At 46.6% G+C, this 21,684-nt stretch overlaps 1 protein-coding gene across 1 annotated transcript; it reads right to left on the bottom strand.

Moving 5' to 3' along the window:
• Positions 1–7,325: 7,325 nt before the first annotated feature.
• nyap2a (neuronal tyrosine-phosphorylated phosphoinositide-3-kinase adaptor 2a) lies at positions 7,326–21,314 on the bottom strand. Its single transcript, XM_067246921.1, has 6 exons — positions 21,112–21,314; positions 15,176–15,468; positions 13,426–14,541; positions 10,677–10,889; positions 9,910–10,022; positions 7,326–7,553 (listed from the first exon to the last, which is right to left on the bottom strand). The coding sequence occupies exons 1-6, from the start codon at positions 21,312–21,314 to the stop codon at positions 7,326–7,328; spliced, it is 2,166 nt and encodes a 721-aa protein (XP_067103022.1).
• Positions 21,315–21,684: the final 370 nt, after the last annotated feature.

Raw genomic sequence — 21,684 nt, forward strand, 5'->3', positions numbered from 1 at the left:
ACAAATACCATCTGTCATGAGACATCGGTCACAAAGTGGAAAAGGAATTTTGTACTTAATTCACTTTGAATGAGGGTGACTCAAATTAGCTCTAAACATCAGGCGCATCAGCAGTTAACAGTGAATTAGACGGTCATACTTTGGATGAGACGGGGGCAAGAACAGTGGAAGGGGGCATTCACGATACACTACAACACACACAAACACGTCTCTGCTTTGACCTACCAGTGGAGCCATGAGTCAGGACTGTCAACCTTGAGGATTTTCTCTGAGTCATCTCAGCCCAATGTTCTGTTCTCTTTAATCTACCTTTCCTCCAACTATCACAATGTCTATGCACCCCTTTATTGCTAAATCAACTAAATTGACTTTTGTTTTTTATACTGCCTCAATATATTCTAGTTTCATTGTACACACACGATAATATACTGGCCTTTAATGGAGTACGACAACTGCACTCAGTCTAAGTTTAGCCTGGCATCTGCACAGCACCCGGCCAAGCCTCCACACAACTGCACCGTGTGTCAGTGGGCGGAAACAGAATTTGAGAATGACTGGAGCAATGTCAACACAAACACTCAAGTAGCTTTGTACGGGTGTAATTATTGATCAAACAAAAATACATCAAAGACTTCAACAGAGGTCAATAACCTAAGTAGAATTGTGTAGAATTAGAGAGAGACACAGAAAGAGGGAGAGAAAGATTGAGAGAGGGAGGAAGGGGGGGAGCAGAAAGAGGTAGAGAGGGAATGGTTTTCCTCGTCCTCCTTCACATAGAGTGACCTGGACAATGTCGTGGCAGTATGGAATGACGGCGGTACCCTGATCAGAAAGCTCACAGTTGCACTCTACCCCAGACACCTTAATGTGAAGTCCAAAGAGAGAGTGCTTACCCTCTCTGGCCTTGATGAACCCCTTCACCCTGCTAGCTCTGGGATAAAAACCAATAGCTGCCAAAACCAATAGCAGGCTGCTAGCCTGGCTAGATCATACAGCCTGCTAGCCTGGCTAGGTCATACAGGCTGCTAGCCTGGCTAGGTCATACAGGCTGCAAGCCTGGTTAGGTCATACAGCCTGCTAGCCTGGCTAGGTCATACAGTACCAGCATGCTAGCCTGGCTAGGTCAAACCGTACTAGCCTGCTAGCCTGGGTCCAGCTATAAACTTGGCTCTGCTGGGCTGTGAGTCTGGAAGGCTGATTAAGAGCCTCTCTGAGACGGTGGATTGAGACAAAGGAAAGGACAGAAACAGTGAAAAAGGGGGGTGGAATTTGAGTGTTAGTGTGGAAAGAGTTGTTTTTCTATAGTGAAGTGAAAATATTTAATGTAGGTTATCACCATAATGTGGGGGGGAGAGGTGATTGCTTGTGTTCCCAATCAAACGTCAGTATCCAGTTTCAAACAAGTTTTGCCAGTCAAGTTAATTTTCAGTAGACAACAGGCTTTCTTCCTATTTCTGTGTTTTGTTGTGTCTTTGCTTGTGTTTTTGCTGGAGTCGACGGCCGGCATTGTTTGTGTCACATTCACGGTCAGTTTCTTTGGACACTGGCCCTTCTGGGTGGTGAGACTGTTACCACGACGACCGCCAGGCATGCGACTCTCCTGGCCCTCATCCTGGCCCCCTACACACTACAGATCTCCCATAAGCCTCTGCTCTCCCCACACACCCTACCAGGAACAACAGGTCTCAACATTCCATTCCCGTTTCCAGGGCTACCCCCATACCGACAACACAGCCAAGCTTCTTAACCCTTTGCTAACCTTCCCTCGCCACTTCCACTGTCACACATGCCACACACAGGCGCATACGCACCCCCCACCCTCACACGCATCACACCCTCTTACACACACCAAAAATAAAACACTTACCATTCACTTTCATGCGTGTCACACACGTCACTCACACACACTTCTTACATATTACACGTTTCTCTTTTAAGCTGCCGATCATTTACCGTGACGCAACGTGACACGATGTAACGCAAAGCACCGTAACATAACATGTGCTCGGGGGTCCGCTTCATGTTTTTACCTCAAGGGGGAGTTAAGCTGCATTCAAATTTAAATTTAGTCATTTAGCAGACACTCTTATCCAGAGCGACTTACAGTAAGTACAGGGACATTCCCCCGAGGCAAGTAGGGTGAAGTGCCTTGCCCGAAGGACACAACGTCATTTGGCAATCGAACCGGCAACCTTCTGATTAATAGTCGATTCCCTAACCGCTCAGCCATCTGCCCCCTCAAATGATCACTGGAACATTCATAGCTTAGTCTGGTGTAAAACTTGATTGCATTAATGAGCTTTTTGGTTGGCTCCAACCATTCACATTCCATGAGCCTTTTAAAACTTAAGTTCTTTGACTCAAGCATGTGACAACCACCTCTCATATAAACATTGCTTTAGCCAGCTAAATCACCGAAAAGCAAGGTTTTCAATGGTCACACTACTCGATTGCACGAGAGACACAGAGAGAAATAAAAACTTGTATGCAACATCAGGATCCAGGCCTGGCTTTGAACCCTAACCCTAGCCCCATTTGTCTCTGCACATGGGAAAAACAAAAGCTCACATGTCTATTTGCTTATGTGTGTTTGTGTGTGTGAAAGTGAGAGAGAGATTTAAAGGAAAGGAAATGGTTGAAACAAATAGACATAGATAGCTGCCATTAGTTGGCGTGTAGGTGACTGTGTTGGGTTGACCCTGACGACATGTGAGTGTGAGGGAGAGGGCAGGTGAGGTGAGATGTTGTTGGTCAGAAGAGGGGGTTGGTGTGAAAATGCCTGAAGAGCCCTTCGGGGGTTGTTGTTCCCCCTTGGAGCCAGGAACAAGTGAGTCTTAACAGGCCAGACACATCAAAGGATGCCTGCCTGCCTCCAGCCTATTGACGAACGTAGGAAGAGGGGACACACAGGGGAGAAGGCCTTGGGGGTCAGTCTGCTTTGTCTAACAGAACATGTGCAGTGCTGGGAAGGCCAGGATTGAAGATGACAAAAGGTGGTTGGTAGTTGATTGTGAATTTACCCGTTTCTTCCTACCCCATGACGCTACACATCCCTACACATGTTTTTCGTCCTGTCATGCCATTGTCCTGTCAGGGTTTGAGGGGTGACCTAGTGGTCACTGTGTTTCATGGCAGCGCTCAGCTGAAGTGCATCTTTCTGTCAGCAGATTTTTCCTTCTCACCACCTGTTCCCTGTTGTGCGCTGATTACACCCCTCTTTAATACCCTCTTTTTTCCCTCCTTCTTTGCCGAAGACTTTTGCGATGTGTAAAGACCAGTTCCATATCCTGCGATACATTCTTTTGTTCCAGCCACGTTGAGCCGCTTCCCTACCCTTCCCTGGACATATTGGACTGCCTTCCCGATCTTGGACCCTGCCTTTCTCGTCTACGTTTTTTGGATCACCCCTCTTTGAGTTACCTTCTACGGCTTGCTTTCTGTTTTGTTTCCAGAGCCTTGCTTGTGAGATTTCAGTTGTCCTTTAATAAACTTTCCGTTCCGCACTCCGCTTTTGGGTCCTCCTTGCAGCCAGCCGTGACATGTCAGTTAAATGGGACGTCTCTCCTACAACTAACACCACGTGTCAGACAAAGCTTTTGATAATTTAGGTGTTTTGCTGTTTACATTTGTGAGATTTGTGGTATTTCTGTGGTGATCTCATAGGGCAGGAATGAATCTCACTGGGACTATTTAGCCTGCTAAATGAGGGAGAAAGGGAGCCTTGGCAGGATACATGGGCCCAGAATCAAGATTTTCACTGGGAAATGCATCTTTGTTCATCACCAGCCCAGCCTGACAGCCAGAGCCTGTTTGAACTAGTCTTCTGGCTGGCTCAAACACTGGACAGGCACATATAACAAAAATACACTTTTTGTTGAAAGTTTAGAAGGTAAAAAAAAATTGAATAAAGTTTAGAAAAGTTTTCAAAAGGTTAAAACATACATCGATATATTTTTCCCATCAGGACCTGATATCTGTGGTCAGAATATGTGACCTCCCTGTTACATGTCTGAAAATGTCTGACACACCAACTAAACCATTTCAGTTGTCTTATCTGTCCTTGCTATGTATAACCTGAAGAAGATCACCCATCTGGTTAAGGTCTGGACCTGGAAACAAGAGGTCACATATTTTGATAGCTGTCGTCAGGTTGAATTTTTTTTTTTGATAGCTGTCGTCAGGTTGAATTTTTTTTTTTGAAAGGTTAAACAAATCTTTTTGAAAGAAAGTTTTGATTTTTTTTTCTCTCAAAAGGCTTGAATATATTTTGAAACTTTTTCTTTGAAACTTTTTTCCCTCCATCTTGACCTGATAGCTGTCGTCAGAATATGTGCTCGCTAGCTGCTATCATTTAGACTGGCAAGGCAACCTGTATGTTGATTTAAGTTCCAGATGAGCTTCAAACTCTCCATGTACTGTGAGTGGTTAGACTCGTTACCAGGGCATAACAAGCACACCACACTGAAATGCAAAAACATTTATTTCTCCCATAGTCAATTAATTCCTCAAAGGAATACATTGTTACAATGATCATAATCTTTTTTTGTCTTTTGACATATTCAGAAAAATAAATACTCAAACACTCTCAGTGCAAGAAAGACAAAACTGTGACATCACTGTGTTTTCATTTTCATCTCTTTCACAGTGTGAAAGTTTACACAAAATAGAATATATATACATCCTTAGATTCAGTATTTACCTTCTTGGGAGCGGGCCAGTGGAAGCTAGACAATCATAACAGAACTTTCCTTTGTACATTACAGTTGATAAACATACTGTTTAGAGATGGTTTGAATGGAATGGACATCACCGACAATGTAGTCACTTGTTAAACTTCAAACTGTTATGCACCGAATGTTACAGACACAAAATAGTATCATTTGGTGTTAGACATGCTGTGTCCTTTCCATTTATTACATTTTTTAAGAAACAAACCTTGTGCATAACTACCTGTATTGTGCCTTTCTAGAACTCAACAGTAAGATAAACTCTGTGTGTTCATCTGGCCGCATTTTTTAAATGTATTTTTATGCCATCAATGTGAAAAATAATACTATGTTGTTCCCCCTTCAAACACAAGCTATGTGTTGATGTAACCTGTAATCCCATCCTAACTCTCATCATTTGTCTGATTATGTCATCAGATTATTTGTACCCTTTCGGCTCACAAGTGACCATCTTTCTTAGTCACAGTGAAATCTGGTCTCCAAGGCAATGCATTTATCAATCGATTCATCAATTGATCTCTTTAGCACACACTCTATGCTTGTTTGTGTATGTGTGCAGGTGTGTGTACATAAGGTCTGTTTCAGGATAGTGTGTATGTGAGTGGGTTTGTCATGGGGGGGGGGGGGGGGGAGGGGGGCATTGTTACAGGAGACAATAAGTCAATAATAAATTGATAATAATAAAGTCATTGATAAATCAAACATGGGACCAATAATTCTGCCTCAAAGGATGAAGAACAAGAGGAGAGAAGAGGACACAGCAGGCACCTACGGCTCAGTAGATACTATCCTTATTAGCAGGCATATCTATCACCGTTATGGTCTCACAATTCCCACAAACTCCCACCAGGCAGTTACCCTATCCATGTCCATATCTGATCCCATGGCTGATTACCGTAAATGACACATCTCGCCAATCAGTTAAATGGCAACAAATAATTGTGAAACGTTAAATTACACTGTCCACCAATCACCAATGACTGTCAGATTCCTCACCTGGATCAAAAACGATGTGGATGTACACATCTCAACACTTGAAATGGTGGGAACTAACCCCAAGAGGGTGTTCCAGAAACCAGGGTGTTGTTCCAGAAACCAGGGGGGTGTTCCAGAAACCAGGGGGGTGTTCCAGAAAGCAGGTTATGCAACATAACCAGGTAAGTTAATTCCCCAGCTGACACCCAGAGTTGTAGCAACATAGCAAGTAAGTTGCTACAATATTGTGTGTCAGCTGGAGAGTTAACTTACCTGGTTATGTCGCATAACCTGCTTTCTGGAACCCCCCCCCCCCTGAGCCACAGGAAGTGCCAAACATGAATTACACTTTCATTGGCCAAACAAGGTTATAAAGGCAAAGGTCAGAGGTCAACACTTCTCCACTTCCTTCTAGTGGAAACAGAAAGGTCAGAGGTCATTACTTCTCCACTTCCTTGTAGTGGAAACAGAAAGGTCAGAGACACTGTGGCCAGAGTGTCAGTGGGATAATGCCATAAGATGTGCCTGGCAGTAGGCAGGGAAGGGTTCCTATCCTTTAACATTGGATGATTCCTGTCTACCTTCTTAGTCTTGTGTGTCTGCTCCTAAGTCTAGTCTGCGAGAACTCTGTACCCATGTTGCTAATGATGTCACTAGTTAGACTTCCTTCACAAATCACACTGACTCACCCTGCATCTCAAACGGTAACATCTTTTTCCTACTTGCCTGTAGATACTGTCAATGTGCTTAGATAGTACTTGTGGTTATAACCAGTGTGCTGAAATGCAATCTGTTCGGAACAACCTTGTCACAGTGTACCTTAAAATGGGTTTGACCAATTTGTTTGCCCACTATTGTATTTCTTTTTCCACAGGTGACAAAAGGTTGTGGGGCAGAATTTTCTGAAAAGTATCCTGGATGCTACCACTGGCAGTTTTGTATCAGACTGTATACAACGGGACATACTATATCTTTGTCTGATATGTGATGCAGTAGAATGCCATCTAAGACACAGGGATGATTTTTTAGACAACCACAGTCTGGATTCAAACAGATCACAACAGCATTCCAATACCACACCAACTGCAATTCCAAGATGCCAAAATATATTCAATTTAAAATATTTTTTTCCCATTGCAATAAGAAAGTTAATCTTTTAGATTTTGCATATAAAAACAATGGTGCAGTCACTGAATTAGCTCAACATACTAACTTTTTCAAAACAAATAAGTGTCATTGCAACTTACTGTAGATGCCAAAACAAGCTTGCGAAATCATTTCACAGCTCACCCGTAGACCACAATGTCCTCTTTAGTCCTCTTTCAGTTTTTCTTTTATAAAATATCTAAGCATAACAAGCATATTCAATATTAAGACAATTATTTTAGAAAAATATTAAATATAAATAGTAATTAGAAAGCAGGGAGATGTCCGCGATTTGCTACAATGGGATGGATCCCTCTGCTCTGATTGGCCGCCAGTTGAATGCCCTTAGTAAACAGACTATGTATATGTCTGTTTTTTTATTATGCCACGTAGAGTTTACACCTGTGTGTGTGCGCGTAGAGTTTATACTTGTGTGTGTGTGTGCATGGGCAGGGCGAGTCTGAGGACAGGTCAGGGTCAGATGGCCGTGTCCCAGAACACGGTGGTCTGTGTGGAGTAGGGGGGGGGCCCGTGCTTCTTGCCTCCATTGCTCTTCCTCCAGCTGGGCAAGATGGGCATGCTGTCCTGCTTACACAAGTTCCTGTCGGTCCTCTGTCTAGCCTTGATCTCCCGGCACAGACTGCGTTTCTTCTCTATCATGTCCATCATGGTGCTGTCTCCATATGCCCAAGGCATGGGTGGGATCTGGGAGAGAGGGGAGGAGGTGGGAGAGAGGGGAGGAGGTGGGGGAGAGGGGAGGAGGTGGGAGAGAGGGGAGGAGGTTGGGGAGAGGGGAGGAGGTGGGAGAGAGGGGAGGAGGTGGGAGAGAGGGGAGGAGGTGGGGGAGAGGGGAGGAGGTGGGAGAGAGGGGAGGAGGTGGGAGAGAGGGGAGGAGGTGGGAGATAGGGGAGGAGGTGGGGGAGAGGGGAGGAGGTGGGAGAGAGGGGAGGAGGTGGGGGAGAGGGGATGAGGTGGGAGAGAGGGGAGGAGGTGGGAGAGAGGGGAGGAGGTGGGAGAGAGGGGAGGAGGTGGGGGAGAGGGGATGAGGTGGGAGAGAGGGGAGGAGGTGGGAGAGAGGGGATGAGGTGGGAGAGAGGGGAGGAGGTGGGAGAGAGGGGAGGAGGTGGGCCCACATTGGTATTGTCACAGGTTCACCGTAGCGTACACACAGTAAGAATGGGTGTGTCTATGACTATCTTTCACTACATCTAAGGAGAAAAGTATGTTTTGTTGGTGCCTGGGAAATTAATGTTTTTAGTTTTTCAAGGAGTGTGTAAAATACTGTGCGTTATTTTGGAGCTTGTTCGTAACAGTGTTTTGCCTAGCAGTGAGCAGAGGCTGTGTTGCCTTGGACAGTGTGTTAAGGAGAAATAGATATGGTAATGCCAGACATCATGTGAGTACTATAAAAGGCGTACACTACGAACACCATGAATTAAGCAGACAGCACATTCAGTTCAGCAAGACCTTCAAGCAGGCTGTTTTCTTATTGTGACATGCGCCCCATCTTACTCAGAGACATGTACACACATGCACACGGTCATTCAGATGACATAGTCACAGGGTTGCAGTGTTTTACATAGACACAGACACAAAAAGGAGACAAACGTGAAGGAAGAACATACAGTTTTGACAAGATTTTATTGACTCGATTTTTTTTATCTGATCTGTTTTACGAATTGACATTAAGATCCTGTTTTTTTGTGTGTAATTAGAGGCTGCGAGACCAGTGGAATAACTAGGGAGTCAGGATGAATTGACTTTTTCTGCGAAATGCGATTGGTTACTGACCACATCCTGACTCCCCAGTTGTAGACATATATACAACATGTGATATGTTAGATAACTAAACACCTCATACACAAAGGGCTTCTTAAACATTCCTCATATGCTGTGTTCATACATCAAACGTTTTATTTTTATTTTTTAGAAAGGACAGTACAAAACAGTTACAAGTTCATGTCTAGGTAGACTAAAGGATTAGTTCATGTCGATGTAGATTAAAGAGTTATTTCATGTCAGTGTATATTAAAGGGTTAGTTTCTGTAAAGACTGATGGCTTCGTTAGTTGTCGTAAAGACACTGGCACAGTGAAGGTCTAGGTAAGGGCTCAGCTGAAAGTGAAAACACTTACGGAATGACAAGAAGGGATGGGTCTAGGGGGGGGACAGTATACCTGTATTAATTTGCATTATGGTATAGATTTCACTATATGGTATAAGCGCTTTAGTGCACTGCCATAGCTAGCTCCTGAAATTCCAACGGTAGGTAGATGGGCCAAGCAGAACTAACAGGAGCAAGCAGAGCTAACAGGGGCCCAGAAAGCTATAGAGAACGGCTAGTCATGCTAGGAAATGTCTGTGGCTTCATTTGATGTTTTCTTAATAAAATTCAGAAGATAAACGGAATACTTAACTCAGCGTGTAGGGAGATATTATTAAATTATTCGATTCAAATTAAATTGGTAGTTATTTTGAAATTGCTAGCATGGCTCACACAAATAATATTAGACAAAACAAACTTCCAATTTTTCTTATCTAATGAAATAGACAGCCGTCCACAGCCTTCAGACAGCGACGTGTATAACAGCTGCTCCCCCTGTATTGCTATGAGGTGACTGTGCAGATTCACATTCAGTTTTAAACGCATCCTGTACCATACAGAGTCCTAGGCTACCTAATCCAGTCAGTTGAAACTCAGTAATTAATTCATGGAAACGAGCAGTTACTGTCCCAGAGTATTGCACCAGTTTTAAAGCAAGTTTTATTGAAACTTGAGGCTCCCCTGGGTGTCCTAAGAGAGGTTCGATGTCTGTATTGTGAAGCAGCAACTTGAGAACATACATACACAAAACACACACCAAGCAGAATGCATCCGTCACGATGCACACAAGACAAAACAAATACACCAGTAGAAGGTGACAAGGAAGGACGGAATACTGGTGAGGGTGGGGGGGTGGTGTGGTGGGTGGGGGTGGTGGGGTGGACAGACATAAATACGGACAGACGGGGTTCCACACGCTCGCTCTCTTGCTCTCTCATTCAGCGGTGTGTGGCAGTACCTGGCAGAGGCCGGCGTAGGGCTCAGAAGGCTGGCGTTGAGGCGTTCCTCCAGGAGAGGGCACTCCCGACGTAGAGGCTGAGCGGCCCAGCTTACACACCACCTTGGGCTCTGCTGGGGACAGACGGGCACATGTTCTACCTACCAATCGCCTTCGTAGATGTCCCTCCCTTTAGTACGTATGGTTTGAACCTTGCCGCTGGCATAATAATGGGTTTGGGTGATTATCATATAGCATGTATGGCAGGGGTGTTCGATCTCGGTCTTCAGGGTCCTCAGGGTCCACTGTCCTGTATGTTGTAGATGTTTCCCTGCTCCAGCACACCTGTATGTTGTAGATGTTTCCCTGCTCCAGAACACCTGTATGTTGTAGATGTTTCCCTGCTCCAGAACACCTGTATGTTGTAGATGTTTCCCTGCTCCAGAACACCTGTATGTTGTAGATGTTTCCCTGCTCCAGAACACCTGTATGTTGTAGATGTTTCCCTGCTCCAGAACACCTGTATGTTGTAGATGTTTCCCTGCTCCAGAACACCTGTATGTTGTAGATGTTTCCCTGCTCCAGAACACCTGTATGTTGTAGATGTTTCCCTGCTCCAGAACACCTGATTCAAATGAATGTTCGTTACCAGGCTTCCACAGAGCTTGATAACAAACCCGTTCATGAGAATCAGGTGTGCTGGAGCAGGGAAACATCTAAAAACACACAGCACAGTGGACCCTGAGGACCTTGGATCGAACGCCACCAACGTATGATATGAGTATTACCGGAAGCCCCGCCCCCCAGCATCATGGTGGGACTGACTGAGGAGCGCCCGATGCGACTGGGTGTGGCGGTCTTGGCGGATGATTGTCCGGACGGCCCGTCCCACTCGTGGTGGTCGTCCCTGGTTCCTCCGTGCTGGGCCCCCCGCTCTTTGCTCTCATGCCTGCTGAGGGGCTCTGAGCTGTGGCTCCTGGAGCGAGCCTCCCCTGACGGGCCTGCCAACGCATGCGGTTGTTACTGTGTCATGGCGTGTGCTGCATACCTCCCAAACCTAAGAAATTTCTACCGCGAATATCAACAAAAGACAGCAGTTTGCCCACTGTTGAAGTGCAATAGTGGGATCCTATTGAAAGAGGTAGTTGCTGTGACAATCCACTGAGTCTTGGTATGAATATCAAGCATTTTTATAAAATTAAGCCACCTTCAGCATGACATACCGTACTCTGATTGTGGCATTTTGATTAGGGCAGTTTGGCCACAAGGTGTCACTGTATGACTGATCACATCAGTGTTTGAAGAGGGTGGAGACCAGAACATGCCTCTGGTGGATTCAGTTAAAAGGATGCCCCGTTATTTTCAAAAACAATCTAAAGAGAAGAAATGCAGGCGTAGATAGTATTTAAAATCCTCCATGCCGTGTCAAGACTAGAAATACTGCAATCAACAACAATCTCAGGGATCTTCCTATATTGAACCTAGTCTAACAGGTCCGCATTCATTGGTTGTGGTCCAGAATTATACATCACTTATTTACCTCATCCTTCCTTTCAATGCTCATAAAGTATATTTTCCCCTCGTCCTCCTCATCACTCCATTCCTGTCGACCGCTGCACCGATCTGTGTGCTGCTCTCGTAGGCTACCCATTAGCCTTCGCATTCATCACACTCCATGCACTCGAGGCATTAAGGAAATTGCTTTGCTAGCAGATGAAAGCTTTTCAATTATTTTTGCTTGCAAGTGTATGATCTGTAATAACCTTCTTGAGCATGAAGCAGTTGACAGGCAAGTTGACGGACCAGGGGCTGTGAGGACATTGGGTTCCTGGTCAGGGTAGGCCTTGTGCTAGCTAGGTGGACATGTCAGACAGGTCCCCATGTCGGCACTGCTATCCTGCTGAATTAACATCAATTTTACTAGCCACAAGCAAACGGAAGGAAAGAATATGCAGGGAAACTTGCCTTGCAACTACCATGTTATCTCCGTGCTTGTGTGAACATAGACGTGTGTTCTCCGCTTCCTATTCTGGTGTAGTCACACTGCTCCTCAGTATGTCAAAGGAAGCACGCAGTGTCAGACGCAGGCGCAGCTACAACATTAAGCTTACACACTGTCACAATGCTAAACGAGAATACTACGCCGCTACGGTAGATTAATAAACCTACTGACCTAGGAAAGCTACCGAGCATCCCCAGGACACAATCACGTACACAGTGCTAAAATAATGTGGCCATATGCGGCCCTTACCACCTCAGAATGTGGTCTTAGCGATCGGATCTTAGTGAGTGCATTCACATTTACACCTGTACCTGGACTGAGTTGTCCGCATGTGATCAATCACCAAGACGCATACCAGAAATGAACAGGGCCGATGTCTGACTTACGCCTACCATCTAATAGGCCTACAATTACATCAAAATACTAAAGTTCAATAGCTGGCATCCTAGCAGCTAGCAAAGTTTGTGAATGGGATAAGTAAAACATGAAGAGACATTTCTTGTAGTCCATGGTAAAAGTATACGTTCATACAATAAAGAGCATTTTATCTTTTCTCCCTTTTCTACCAAAAGTAACCGTCTAAACGCAAAGGGACTAAATCGAATGCGTTTTGCTAAGTTTTAATATTTTATTTTCACATTTTAGTCATTTAGCAGATGCTTTTATCCAAAGCGAAATGCAAATGGTGCTTTTAGTAGCCTAAGTATAATCAAGGATCAGAAGTGCACAATTCAAACTGTATTGTAATGGTTTGGTCTTTTTGTCAGCTTCTTTCGCGTTGTCACAGTGACTAATTCTGTCAACCTGCATCCGACAATTCAGACCACGTGTGGATGTAAACTTCCAACATAAATCAGTGACGCGGTACTGCCGTGACAGCTTATGGTAAAGCGGAGGAGGTTCGGAAAAAGTCTGGGTCACTATCTAATCTCTTCTGAAATCGACCTCCCTTCCCTTTGCTGGAACAGGCTGTGTGCAGACTGCTGGTTCACTTTATAATGTTCTATGTCATACACACAATTAAAATGCATTATTTGAATCCACTCATTTATTTTATTCAACCATTCAAAACACGTGACAATCTCACGTACAAAAATGTATAATATTGTTGCACTATGGTATTATTTTTGTTTACTGTACCTGGTAGCTTAGATGTGGTCACTTTGTGATGTGGCTAGTAAATACAGACTGTTTCTTGACCGTGACCAATCAATACTGTTGGAACTACATACTTCTGATCCTTGTTATTCTGCTGTATTTTCTCCATGCATTATTTATTTGCACATCACATTGCACATTATAAGCACATCTGAGATGTGGTTACTTTGCTCTGAGACTGGTCAATAGGACACACCGTTCCTTACCCCTGAACAACAAAATGCTATGCTACACATGTATGCACTTCTGATCCTTGATCTTCTGCTGTAATTCCTATGTGAACTGTGTATGGCACTTTAGATTAATTTTTTTATTTTTTATTACTGATGCATAATGTATATGTTATGAACGGTCAATGTAATGAACTCAGTACTCACAGTCTGCAGAGTCCTTGGCCTTCCTCCCTGCCGGAGGCTTCTTCAGCATGTTCCTGCCGCTGCTGAGCAGGTTGGTGAGTTCATCCAGAGGGCTGGTGGGTGTCCGCGTCCAGGACACGTTCTGCACGGAGCCATGAGCCGAGGAGGAGCCAGTGAGCTTGCCCCCTCCCTCCTGGCCCGAGGACGCCTTGGCAGCATGGGCCACGGAGGAGGCGCTGCGGGGCATGCTGCCGGTCATCACAGCCTCGTACGGGGGCGGGTGCTTGAGGCTGAGGGGGGTGAGAGAGCGGCCCATGCTGACAGGGGACGGGCAGGCCGAGTGACTGCGTGGGTAGCCGTGGACCAACGCAGAAGACTTGTACAGGTTGGAGGGCAGGGGCGGGGCTGAGGAGCGTCCCGAGGTGGTGATGGTGTGTGTGGATGTGAGATCCCTCTCTCTATCCCTCTCTCTCTCCCTCTCTCTGTCCCTCTCCCTCTCTCTCTCCCTCTCCCTCTCTGCCTTCCGGTGGTGTGAGGAGGAGGGAGCAGCCTCTGTAGCGGCAGGCGAGGCCCCAGGCTTCAAGACAATGTTGTCCTGCATGAGCAGTTTGGTGACATCCAGAGGGGTAAGGGGAGACTCGTCAGAGTTGGGGGAGCATTGGACTGGGGCTGGGGGGAAGACCAGCAGAGGGGGACGGTGAGTCAGCAGGTTGGGGAAGGGAGCGGGGATGTCACAGAACGAGCCGCGGGGTGTGTAGGACTGTCCGGGCTCCATGTCCAGGATGGAGGGGGTGACACTGCCCCCCTGCTCCCACCTGGAGTCCTGGACCAAGTCATCAAACATGGGGTACTTCATCTCCTCGTACACAGACTCACCCTGGTCATCGTCCTCTTGACTCTTCAGGTCCCGCAGGATGTTTCCCACCATCTGGATGTACACGGGCTCGTCCTCGTCCGTGTCCTGGGCTGGGCTTTGGTTCTGGGAGAAAGACTTCTCCCTCTTGGAGGACATCTTGTTGCCGTGGTTCCTGATGTAGGACTCGTCGAACGAGGTGCTGAGCTGAGTGTTGGGGTTCCTCTTGGGCTTGGGAGGAGGGATCCTCTTGTACTCCTCGCTGAAGGGGCGGGACTTGGAACCTGGGAGTCACAGTCACACATTATGATGTCATCTGTCTGGAGCTCAAGCGACGGAGCACATGAAAGGCTTTATATGTAATGCATGTGCTGCACTCTAGTCAGGAAGCACGCTGAAAGCTTTGGGGTATATTGTCGTACCAAACTCTAGGGAGTGCAGAGTTATGCTTTTACACTTCCCATCCCTCACTGTGGTGGAGAGCCCACGGGATCTGTACGTCTGTGTAAATGTGTATATGTGTAAAATATCTATATGTATACATAGGACTTTCACTGACGTTACACTAGCCGATGCTGTGATGCAAGCATTCATTATTGAAGGTGGAGATGAAAATCCCACAGACACACACAGTACATCTCATTGTGTTCTCTGTATGACCACCAGATCAGATCAGACCACCAGATCAGACCACCAGATCAGACCACAGCTCAGACCACCAGATCAGACCCACAGCTCAGACCACCAGATCAGACCACCAGATCAGACCACCAGATCAGACCCCCAGATCAGACCACCAGATCAGACCCCCAGATCAGACCACCAGATCAGACCACCAGATCAGACCCCCAGATCAGACCCCCAGATCAGACCCGAACAGTGTGATCATCGCTGTCCCTCACACTCCTGAACACTCACCATCGATTTGGTCCAGTTTATTGGGGATGGACCCGCTGTTGACCGTCTCGGAGGAGATGCTGAGCTTGGTGTTGGGGTCTCTCCTGGGTTTGGGCGGGGGCTGCTTGCGGGAGGTGGGGCTCCCGTCATCGTCTCCAGCCCCTACAGAGTGGAGGGACTGAGAGCGCACGGTGAACCCTTGGCCGCATGAAGAGGGCATCCGGTCCTGGGGGGCTGGCATGGTCATGAAGCCCATTCGGAAGTGCTTCCCCGCATAGCCTCCCTCTGTCGCTCTTGCCACATCTTCACCGATCCTGCCAGGACACACACACACACGGTGAGGAGGATCGGAAACATAGCACAACCACAGACAACCACAGACAGTTTCTTAGGCAGGGTAGGTACGTTTGAAAGGATTCTACATTAACATTTAGTCATTTAGCAGACGCTCTTATCCAGAGCGACTTACAGTAAGTACAGGGACATTCCCCCGAGGCAAGTAGGGTGAAGTGCCTTGCCCAAGGACACAACGTCAGTTGGCATGACCGGGAATCGAACTGGCAACCCTCGGATTACTAGCCCGCTTCCCTCACCGCTCAGCCACCTGACTCCATTCTAACCAAAATATGCCAACCCCTCCCTTGAAAGCCACTCCACCTCTGTCTGAGTACTGCCAGGAGGTAGCCAGAGAGACAGACAGACAGACAGACAGACAGACAGACAGACAGAGAGACAGACAGACAAGTAGGCCGCATCATTGCATTCGGTCCGAATACCATCCAATCATTACGTTTGGTTTGAACCACATGATTGGGATTTTCTCCAGTTGATATGTAGTTAAAACCTCCACTAGGAACAAGAGGCTGTCTGATTGATAATCAAAGGTTGGGCTAGGGGACCAAAAAAAAACCTAATAATATCAAACTGCCTGCAACCAAAATCACTATTCATCTAATTACAAATACACCTCTATCTCTCTCTCTCTCTCTCTCTCTCTCTCTCTCTCTCTCTCTCTCTCTCTCTCTCTCTCTCTCGCACGCACGCACACACACACACACACACACACACACACACACATTGCCTTCATACAGTACATACACTCATAGCCCTGTCCTGCTCTTAAGGTAATTAGAATCCTAATTAGAGCCATTAGAACTCAAAATCTGGCCTGTTGTTCCAACAGTCATCCACTGCATGCTAAATCATCAGGAAACCTCAATCAAAAGAGTAAACACACACAAACAAGTACTCAACCTTTAATGTGAACCTCATGAGAACCTCTCCATGGTTACCTCTGCCAGGGTGTGGTCTGTGTAAGCGCAGGCTGTGATTGGTCAGTTGCTACAGGAGTGGGAGGTGACCGCCCTGGGGGAGCCCAGCTAATAGACTGAGTGGAATGGTTATCTGTTAATGATCTGAGCTGTACAGCTGCAGACATACTGCCCTCCTGGGCTTAATACCTAACAACCATTCAGAGACATGTGGCCAGAAACCACAAACCACGCAAGGATTACTACATCCAATCAGAAAACATTGACGTTTACACACGCGCATGTACATTTGGACACACATTTATGAACCCACACACACACGTCATGTGCAACATACCACCAAGTGCACTCTTCAGAAGCCACAGTTATGCTGCAATGAAACAGGATGTGTACTATTTAACCGACTGAATTTTCCCCTGTGGGATAATACATTTACATTTACATTTAGTCATCTAGCAGACGCTCATATCCAGAGCGACTTACAGTAAGTACAGGGACATTCCCCCGAGGCAAGTAGGGTGAAGTGCCTTTCCAAAGGACACAACGTCATTTGGCACGGCTAGGAATCGAACTGGCAACGTTCAGATTACTAGCCCGACTCCCTCACCACTCAGCCATTTGACTCCCGATTAATACATTTAATCTTGACTCTGAAATACCCTCATTACCAATTAGTCGGCAGCAGTACTGCACCCAAGGTGCGTTAAATGGAGTGCATCTATTGATTGATGCTTGTGGGGAATCACGCCTCTCCCTGTTGGCCTTCTATGGATCTTAGCGCTAGCTTAAAGGAATCAAACATCCTGATCATTTCATTGGTCGGTTCTTCTGGACTGTCTGTCTGTGGGGGGTGACCTGGGGTAGCTGGGTTTCATAGGGTCAGGCCCCAGTTCATAAACTAAACTCAACATGATGGAACCCTAACCCTAACCCTGCCCACGGCTGGGTTCATCCTGACAAACAAGTCCTGGTTCTGACAACTGGGCTGCAGCAAGCAGGGCTGTCCAAGTTCACAACACACACAGTGCCACCGAGTCAGGGGTCACACTGCCTTGCCAAAGCCTGCAGCTTGGCAGAGAGCATCATGGGAGATGCGTGAAAGGGGTAGGGAGGGAACGAGGGTGCCGGGGACGAAATAAAAAAACAAACATAAGCAGGCACACATCAAGGTCACGTAGCTGCCTGAAACACAGAACCGGGAGAGAAATGTGCACGAACATGCATACGCAAATGCCTGCATGTTCAAAAACGACGACACAACGGAAATAAACTCAACAGGATGTTCTCTTGTTCAGGTTATTCAGGACATTCAGCTGAGATCACAGAACCGAACAAACATCAAACGTGCACAACATGCTACCTAAGTCTCTTAATCCTATGACTGAGGACTGACAAAGCCAGTAGTAACAATGCTCAGGGATACAGACAGAAAACCAACAGCCACATAGCAAAGCACTACAGTAAATGCTAGCAGTAAAATCCATGTGACCTAAATATCTGCATCCTATTGGCTTGTCTGCATGGGCACTCTGAATGGAAGTGCTTAATCCGCCCCAGGCTGATTATCAGCTCAGTAACTGGCAACAGCTTCCTCTTACTGCTTGTGTCTCCCAACCCCACCCAACTCCACCCAACCCAACCCACACCCACCCACCCAACCCCACCCACACCCACCCAACCCCACCCACCCACCCACCCCACCCCACCACACCCAACCCCACCCCACCCCACCCCACCCCACCCCACCCAGCCCCACCCAGCCCCACTCAACCCACCCAACCCCACCCACACCCACACCCACCCAACCCAACCCAACCCAACCCAACCCAACCCAACCCACCCAACCCCACCCCACCCAACCCAACCCACCCCACCCTGCCCCACCCAATCCCACCCAGCCCCACCCCACACAGCCCCAATCCACCCCGCCCCACCCAACCCCACCCAGCCCAACCCCACCCAGCCCAACCCAACCACACCCTGCCCAACCCCACCCAACCCAACCCCACTTAACTTAATGTTTTAAGACCGTATGAACAATGGCTTTGAAATGATGTATTAACTGTTCATGTTAATATGTATGTTGGTGATAACCTGGCAGTGGTGCTTGTTCCTGGAGTCAGCACCTACTCGCGGATTGCAAGGGGCTTGAAATGAATTCTCTAGTATGTTTTTAGACATCTATGCATCTTTCTAGGTAGAGGTGTATGTGTCAGGTGAAGCAGCCACTGTTTGCTTGATAGAGAGAGAGAGAGACAGACAGACAGACAGAGAAACAGAGACAGACAGACAGAGAGAGAGAGAGAGAGAGAGAGAGAGAGAGAGAGAGAGAGAGAGAGAGAGAGAGAGAGAGAGAGAGAGAGTCAGTGGGCTGAAGCAGTGTGCTAGTAGCAGACGACGAGGCTGGTATCCAGGGATAATGTTCCAGAAATAGCATTGGTCCAGCCCTGTCACAATACCAGCCTGACATACATACTGATGCACACGAACACACCAAAATCACAGACAAAACTCCGGTTTGTGGTCACTAACAGGCTTCTTCCTCCATCCTGTCCAAGTCAAACGTCAAAATGTATACACAGATTAGTCCATTATGGCTCTTTGGCCAATTACAGTTCTGCCCGACAGATTACACAGTGATACTGGCCCATGAGACAAAATGACAAAATAAGTCATTTAGCAAAACCATACATTCAATTAATAATAATATTAAAATGTTCTTCATACTCAGACTGTAAAACTATGATGAACATTTGTCCAAAAAACACAATTTCTTATCTTTGGCATAACCTTCACATCTAAAAAGTGTCTGTGCTAAATGGAAAAGTCACAGTAAACTCAATTACCAAAAATATTTTCAGCTTGAAAAGTGAGGTCCAGTTGATCCTGAGCCGCAAATGTATTTTCGGATATGAGATAACTTGACTTTGCAGGCTTTCCTTTTCTCTATCTCTCATCATATTCCCAATTTGTCAACCCAATTGAGGAGTGTTTTCAGAATTGCAATGGAAGTGGCTTGATCAGAAACCTACATTAACTTCTGATCCTTTTCTAGGTAACAGAGGCCTAAGAAATGCTGTTGGATCTTTTATTTTTTATTTTTTTAGTATGATGTATTATAATGCGTTTTGAGAGTGTTGTGCTCCTTGTCTGAACTAAACCATTAGGCCTGTACTGGGTGTCACTGGGTGTCCATGACCAAGCCTGCATCATCCTGGAGAGTGAATCTCATTTATCCCATTAGAGACTGAAGGGCCACTTCTGTGCCAGAGAGGAGAGCAGAAAAAGAGAGAGGGTGAGGAAGGGGAGAGAGTGAGGAAGGGGAGAGAGTGAGGAAGGGGAGAGGGTGAGGAAGGGGAGAGGGTGAGGAAGGGGAGAGAGTGAGGAAGGGGAGAGAGTGAGGAAGGGGAGAGGGTGAGGAAGGGGAGAGAGTGAGGAAGGGGAGAGAGTGAGGAAGGGGAGAGAGTGAGGAAAGGGAGAGAGTGAGGAAGGGGAGAGGGTGAGGAAAGGGAGAGAGTGAAGAAGGGGAGAGGGTGAGGAAGGGGAGAGGGTGAGGAAGGGGAGAGGGTGAGGAAGGGGAGAGAGTGAGGAAGGGGAGAGGGTGAGGAAGGGGAGAGAGTGAGGAAGGGGAGAGAGTGAGGAAGGGGAGAGGGTGAGGAAGGGGAGAGAGTGAGGGGAGGTTAGGAGAGGAGCAGAGGGCAGCACTGGCGCAGCATGTGTTGTGCTTGCTGTCAAGACAGCTTCACGTTTCAGTTCTGCAGTGTTGACAGTGAGCAGCGTGGAATGTGAAGGGGGGTCAGCGTACAGCGGTGTTCACAGGGACTAAGAAAGAATGACGTGAGAGAAGAGAGACGGGTAGGAGAGAGAGCCTACGCAACGTGAGAGGGAAAAATGTGATTGAGTGTGACGAGGAAAGCGGTGGAGAGGTGAGCAATTTGTGTGGAGATGGGTTTGACTATGGGACAAATGCTCAACCTCTGAGCTATTCCCATCCCGGCCCGGTTATTCATATGTGCTCCAGCATATTCACACCAATCACCAATCGACATACACATCACAAGGGGACACATAAAACAGAAGCAAACCATGTCCATCATTGTATTTTCCTGTCGTATCTCTTCCCAATCCAAACATCTCAGACGTGGGAGTTCCATAGCCGATAATGCCGTCCTAGCTAACACGGAGACTTCTTATTAAGATTGTTCTGTTTCAATATTAGACCTGTCCTACTGCGGCTCATAAAAAGAGAAGGGGGGGGGGAAATCTCTCCAAAGTCACATTCAGCTCTCAGATGTGTTGTGGCCCCTAACACAAGGAAACAAGCCTATTTCATATACTGAAACTCTGGTCCAATCTGATTAAATAGTCCTTCATTGTGTGTTTTTCATTTATGAGTTTAATTTTGACCACTGTGTAAACATTGAAATACTGCACAAATATAACACATTGGTAAGACGTAGGGGTCAGTTGGCTGAGCGAATAGGGAATTGGGCTAGTAATCAGAAGGTTTCAGTGCCAGTTCGATTCCCGGCCATGCCAAATTATGTTGTGTCCTTGGGTAAGGCACTTCACCTTACTTGCCTCGGGGGGAATGTCCCTGTACTTACTGTAAGTCGCTCTGGATAAGAGCGTCTGCTAAATGAATAAATGTAATGTAAGAACCTTGGAGAACATTTCTTGTCCTACCTCTTTATGGCTTCTTCCTGCCTCCTTTTCTTCTCATGTTTCTCTTGAAGGTAGGCCCAATTGGTCTCATTTCTCACACGGTCGCTTTCACGGGCAATGTCCGACGCGTTCTGGATGACCAGGCCATCATACGCCCTGAGTCCACTGTCCTCCACATACTGGAAAAACCTGCTGAAAGAGGCCTCGTCCTTGTTGGTGTTCATTGTTCCTCAAAGGCAATTGAGTAGAAAGCTCTGCAATCAGACGATAAGAGGAATAGTCCAGTCAGTACTAACAATGTTAGGAATAGGAGTAGTAGGCAGCACATATAAAGGATTTTTAGAGAACATGCAAAGCAGTTTGACAGTTTGAGATTTGTGTAGGATTTGCATGGAGTAGTACAAAACTAAAGAGGGTACAATTTCTGGGGAAATTGTAAGGTGTGCTTGTGTCCTATAGCCTAGAATTTCCAAACTACTTACACTTGGCTCTCATTTTTACAATAGGCTACTTGGACCGTGTATTGACAAAACATTACATGTTTTACCAGGATAACTGGATCTAATAGGCCGTTGAATGTTTCTGATGTCCCTG

This window comes from Osmerus mordax, chromosome 11 (assembly GCF_038355195.1).
Source record: "Osmerus mordax isolate fOsmMor3 chromosome 11, fOsmMor3.pri, whole genome shotgun sequence".
Taxonomy (NCBI): Eukaryota; Metazoa; Chordata; class Actinopteri; order Osmeriformes; family Osmeridae; genus Osmerus; species Osmerus mordax.

Coding starts and splice junctions, on each gene's coding strand:
- nyap2a (XM_067246921.1), bottom strand. CDS start 21,314: ATGAACACCAACAAGGACGAGGCCTCTTTCAGCAGGTTTTTCCAGTAT. Junction 10,890..13,425: donor GGCCAAGGACTCTGCAGACT/GTGAGTACTGAG, acceptor ATGCGTTGGCAG/GCCCGTCAGGGGAGGCTCGC. Junction 10,023..10,676: donor GCTGGGGGGCGGGGCTTCCG/GTAATACTCATA, acceptor GTCTGTCCCCAG/CAGAGCCCAAGGTGGTGTGT.